Consider the following 5,759-nt stretch of genomic DNA (forward strand, 5'->3'; position numbering starts at 1 on the left):
CTTGTCACCACAGAGATGACAAGTGTCTCTTCCTCCAACCTCTTCTCCAACCTCCTCCAATTTCACCCTTGATATCTTCAGAGTTAATCTTGACCATTGATTCCTGCCACCTCACCCTTGGCCTTAGAAATCCTATAAATATCCCCCATTTTGGAGCAATAAGGATCCCATCTCATTTGCAATTTAGGCATTGTTACTATAGGCATATATCTTTTAGCATATCATTTGAGCATTGTTATTATAGGCATTTGCATCTTAGATCTAGTTTAATTTGATCTCTTTTCTAGCTTAATTGCATCATCATCATAGCTTAATCATGCATATCATTAGCTTAATTAGTCTCTTGGATCAATCTAGCATAATCAATCTCATCTTTGCATATCATTATCATTTCAAATCCTCCATCTAGGTGTAGTCAAGTCACTGGGATTGCTTATCTAGATCTGAGAGCAAATCCATACTCGCATCTCTTAGGAGGCAGCAGATTGTTTTGTCATGGTTTTATCATTCTTTTGCTTATGATTTGCTAACCATGCTTGTAATGATCTGTTGAGTGTTTTATGTTGCAGCTGCAGGTATCGCACTTCACAGAACACAACACTAACCATTGATGTTCATTGACATCTACTATACACCATCAACATCTATTTTATAGAGACATGAATAAAAAGTGGATAAAGCATAGCAATTCATCCAACACATCTGAGACCTTCAATAATAAATTTAACAAATCCTTCTATGCCTAATAGTAGGCATTGCAATGCCCAGGCCACACACATTTTAGCTCAACAACAAGGTTTAGCTCAACAACAAGGTTTGATTGCATCTTCAAATATAATACTTTCATGATGCTCACTATAAGCTTTAGTGAAAGAGAGCATCTACGTGTGCAATGGTGATCCCAACTCTTGATTTTCCAGAGTGTCATACAGAGGCTGATCCTTGGTTTCAGGAAGGCCCAACACAAACAAACCGCTTATAAGTATTCCAATTCCAAATAGACCGAAGGAAAGAGCTGTGTTGCTGTGGCCGATCACAACAATTACTGGACTCGCAATCGCCCCTACGTAGATGGCCAGTCTTACCAATGACATTGCTGAGTTTCGAACACTAGATGGAAACAATTCCAAGCAATACATCAGCAACACATTGTAGGCTGTCCCTGCACTCAAAAAAGCTCCTACTTCAGCAATCATCTGTGCCCAATTCTTTCTATTTGCAGTTGAATTGGGAATACCTGATATACCCATTGAAAAGAACACACAGAGAAAACAGAGAAGGCCACTCAGTAGTGTTAGCAGGAGAATTGCCCTTCTACGCCCTGCCTTAGCAAGAATAATAGTGGAGAAAATTGCTGCTAGAATGTCAGAGAGAGCGTTAAATGTGACACTCAGATATAAATTGAAGTCCAGATTTGCAAGTCCAAAGGGCATTCCATAATAGATGAGCCCCATGCCAGAGCCCACCGCCATTGTTGACATGAGCCTTCTGCGAGCCCATTTAGTAGTCCACAACAGTGATAAAGAAGATTCTGTTTGGCTCTCTGCAATGCAGTCTTCTATCTCTACAGTTTCTGGCACTACTCTTCCATTTTTCTTAAGCATCTTATGGCCTCTTTGGAATTTCCCCTGCGAAGTAGCCACCTGGGTGACTCCCAAACGAAAGGAAGGCGCAGCAAAGAGTAGACCAGAGGAAGTATGGAGATGTAGATGTAGGTTCTTCTCCAAGAAAAAGAATTTCTTGTGAGGTAAGCGAGGGCTGGAAGTGAAAGGAATCCAAAGGTGAAGAACAGAAGAACAAAAAAACTAATGAGACTTCTCCATTGGTGACCAGCGACCTCAGTAGAGAGGACTAGACAGTAAGTTCCAATGGAGGCTCTGCTGAAGCCACTGAGAGCTCGGAGGAGAGAGTAGATCCATATGTTGGGGGAACAAGCGGTTAAAAAACCCATCAATGAAAGTGACACAGTGGAAAGCATCAGAGTCCTTTTACGACCAAGCCAGGAATCTGCTAACGGTCCTACTATTATGCAACCTGCGAAACCCTCATTGTCTTAGAATTTCAAAAAAATTCCACTTAACGCTTCAATTTTGCTTGCAAATGCATGGAGAAAAAGTAATGATTATATAAATGGATTTAGAAACAAAATAAAATAGTTTGTGGTTCTAAAAAGATTAGAGATTGAATTTGTTTCAACGTCTCAATCAAAACTGGGATAATGGATTGAAGAGTATGCTAAATTATATGCATAAACTCAAATCAGTTGTCTTATCTCATTATCTGTATTATAATATATAGATTTTTGAGATCAATGTTATTAGATTTTACATTTATGCATTCTTTTATACATTTTGATGATAGATCATAGAATGTGATCTAAAATGCTGATGTAAAAAAAAATACACAATTAAATCTAGATTTTAAGACCTTATACCTCCTCCCTGTCATCACCATCTCAGAACCCTGTTTTAAACCAAATCTGATATGCATTTTCCAAAAGATAGACATGGTTCTGATATTAACAGAAGCACCTCCTTTAAGTAAACGATTCGGATATGACCTCATGTATGAATAGCAGAAATAGTTTTCAAAGAAAGACTTCTGAAAGCTTGTAATTCAATGATGTATTACATTTAAAAATGTTATTTTTATTTTGTTTTGACAGATAAAACTTTAGCCCTCTAATCTTTGATAAGAATTTTATTTTTAACTCACCTAATAGGGATCCCATAAAGAAAAACAGAGAAGGAAAGCCTGCTTTGAAGGCGTTGGCACAGACAAGGTTCCACTGTGATATGACAGACACCTCTTTCCCTCTTTCCCATTCCCACATTGTTGGGTTCATTTCGCATATTGATGAGTTTGCAGTGCACATTTCTGTTTCTGTTATTTGACTGCCATTAGTGCAGCGCCATGAAGGTTGGGCATCAGTAAAAATGGTGACAAAGGTGTTCTGAGCACCGAAAGTCCAACCCAGGGCAACGATCGCAACTTGGAACAACTGAGCTGGTCCAAAACCCCCAACATATTTTTCTATTATCTCCTCAACAGAAAATATGTTCTGCTCAGCTTGTTGCACTTGGCTTTGCTCATTATTATCGCTGTGCTGCTGCTCTTCCCAGATGGATGGATCCATTGCAGGCTATCTATGTAACCCAAAAGTCTGTAAATGTATGAAGGAAGCTTGTAAAAGCAATTCTTTTGGTGGGTGATACGTATGACGTCTTATGTAGGAAAGAATCTGAGAAAATAAGTACAAGATCCAAGATCCTCGAGTAATAAAATAGTCTTTGAGAACAGCGGCCCTAATCCATTTGGTTTTTTTTCACCTTGACACCTTCATTATATTCTTTTCAGTTTTTCTTTTACAATACGTTGTTGACCAAAAAAAAAACCAAATGCCCATACGCTGTTCTAGAGCACAGGCAGGAGGATGCTGGCAAAGGTGGCAGAATCTGGCTTTATTCCAACCAGTCGCATTTGCTTGAATTTTCTGCAGCCTTTTCGACTGATCCCTTTTGCATTTATCCTGCAATCATGGCATTCCCTGAGACCACATTCTTTTGAGGCATCTGTCAAACAATTTTCATGTGTCTGTCTGTGCTTCCACATTTTGCATACATGTTTAACCAAGCATTTCTAAATAATCCCCATTCCGCTATACTTTGATGGACTTTCAACCCCTGTTCCAATGCTTCAGTATTCAAGAGTGTAATCACAACCACCAAATGTGCAGTAATGAGAACTGCAACCAGACAGGAGAATCTGCAAGATTTAATTAATCTTATCTGTCCAGATCATAAATCTTATCTTAACATGTCCGCAAAAGCTCATCCTGTCTGCAGAAGCCCATACGTAGCTTATTGCAGAATTTATTGTGTTGACAGTAGCTCATACGTAGACTTGTTCAACAATGCTCAATAATAGAGCAATTATTGAGCATCACTTTTCTCAAAACAAAAGGATAACGCATTGGTAAATTTCAAGGAGAGAATGTGCATTTGGATGCGTACAAAATGAGGTTTACTAAACAATTTTTGTTTTTGAGTTGAAATCATGAAACTGAAGATAGAACATATTTCATTTCTTTTCTTTAATTGAATAATAAAATAATAAAAAAATATAATGTATATTATAATAAAAAACTTAATAATATAATAATAAAATTAAAACCATAAATTTTAACTCTAAATGAAAAGCACCCATAATTTAATCAAAACTCAAACCCTAAGTTAATGGTAAACCTAATTAAAACTAATATATTGAAACCCTCATAAAATCCTCTCTCTTATTCAAACCCTAAATAACACCCTAAACATGAGTTAATCCTAATACTTAATATTACTTTAACCCCTAGTGAAAAAACCCTGGAATTAAATCAAAACACCAACCATAACTAAATTGTAAGCCCTAATTAAACACCAATCCTAATTAATAGTATAATTTTTAACCATAATTGAATCACATATTTTACTTTAATTCAATTGTGAACTTGACCCTAACAATAACCTTGATTGAATCCTATATGTAACCATATTTGAATCATAAACTTCAATCCTAACACTAACCCTAATTGGATTAACATATACAAATAATCTTAATATTGATGCTTGAGCTATAAGAGAATATCTTTTGATGTGATCTTTCAAATTGACTAAGATATGATTACTAAATTACAATATGTTCATACTCCATGTTCTAAGATCATTGTAATATTGGTTTTTGGTTTATGATTGGGGACAATGTGTAGACTCAGAAAACCTCTCTAATACCATTAGCAACTTGTAACAATTATAACACTTGGATTTTGGAGGGTGTGTAAGCTTAAATAACCTTTGTGATAGTATAATTATTACAACTAAAAAACTTGAACTTAAGAGAATGTTATAGTTTAAATAACCTCCTCAATACTATTGTCAATCTATAATACCATAACTTAAAGAACTATAATACCATTGGCAACTCGTCATAGTGTCAATTCTTGAACTTGAAAGAGTGAACAAGCTTACAAAACTTGTGCTCTAACCCTAATTAATTCATAACCCTAAACGAACAAAAATATATATCCCTTATTAAACCCATACCCAAATTGAATCCTATCCCTCACCCCATATTAACAATAACCTTAACTATATACTCTCTAGCTATAAATGAACTCTAACCACAATCCTATTTATACCTTCGTTGAATGCTAACCATAATTGAAGAATAATCCTAACAATGAATCCAAAATAAATTGTCACCATGATTGAACTCCAACCTAATCCTAACATTATCATTAGTTGAATTTAATCATAATTCAATCCCAACCTTAATCCTAATTGAACCTTATCCTTAAGTGAATCTTATCCCTAATTATAAACGTAAGCATAAAAATAATTATAATCATAATGTTAGGCTTAAATTTGGATTAGGGTTATAATAAGATTTATAATACTATTAATTTATGCATGATTAACAATTATAGTTATGGTTAAATTCAATTTGGGTTAGTTTTATGTTTTAATTATTGTTATGTTTCATATATGGTCATGATTACTATTAGGGTTTATTAAAGGTTATGATGATTACTCATACATTTCAATTTTAGTTATGGTGTCTTTGGAGAGTTATGCATAAGTTAACACATCATTTGATCAAGTATATGATAACTCACCTCTTTTAAGATCGATCTCTCGATCTCTCGATCTCTCTCTCTCATTCTATATCTCTCTATTTCTCCTTTATCTTCTTTTTGTTTCTCTATCTCTCTATCTCCC

The 5,759-nt window shown here is 35.2% G+C and overlaps 1 protein-coding gene across 1 annotated transcript; it reads right to left on the minus strand.

Annotated features, from left to right (window-relative positions):
• Positions 1–690: 690 nt before the first annotated feature.
• On the minus strand, positions 691–3,197 carry LOC131859880 (organic cation/carnitine transporter 1-like). The gene is made up of 2 exons (XM_059214120.1): positions 2,716–3,197; positions 691–2,034 (listed from the first exon to the last, which is right to left on the minus strand). Exon 2 carries the CDS (start codon positions 1,602–1,604, stop codon positions 882–884), a length of 723 nt encoding a protein of 240 aa, XP_059070103.1. The 5' UTR covers positions 1,605–2,034; positions 2,716–3,197; the 3' UTR covers positions 691–881.
• Between the last annotated feature and the right edge of the window lie 2,562 nt (positions 3,198–5,759).

Source organism: Cryptomeria japonica, chromosome 11 (assembly GCF_030272615.1).
Source record: "Cryptomeria japonica chromosome 11, Sugi_1.0, whole genome shotgun sequence".
NCBI classification, from domain to species: Eukaryota; Viridiplantae; Streptophyta; class Pinopsida; order Cupressales; family Cupressaceae; genus Cryptomeria; species Cryptomeria japonica.

What these genes read in the sequence shown, in the direction of transcription:
- LOC131859880 (XM_059214120.1), bottom strand. Translation starts at nt 1,604, where the DNA reads ATGCTTAAGAAAAATGGAAGAGTAGTGCCAGAAACTGTAGAGATAGAA.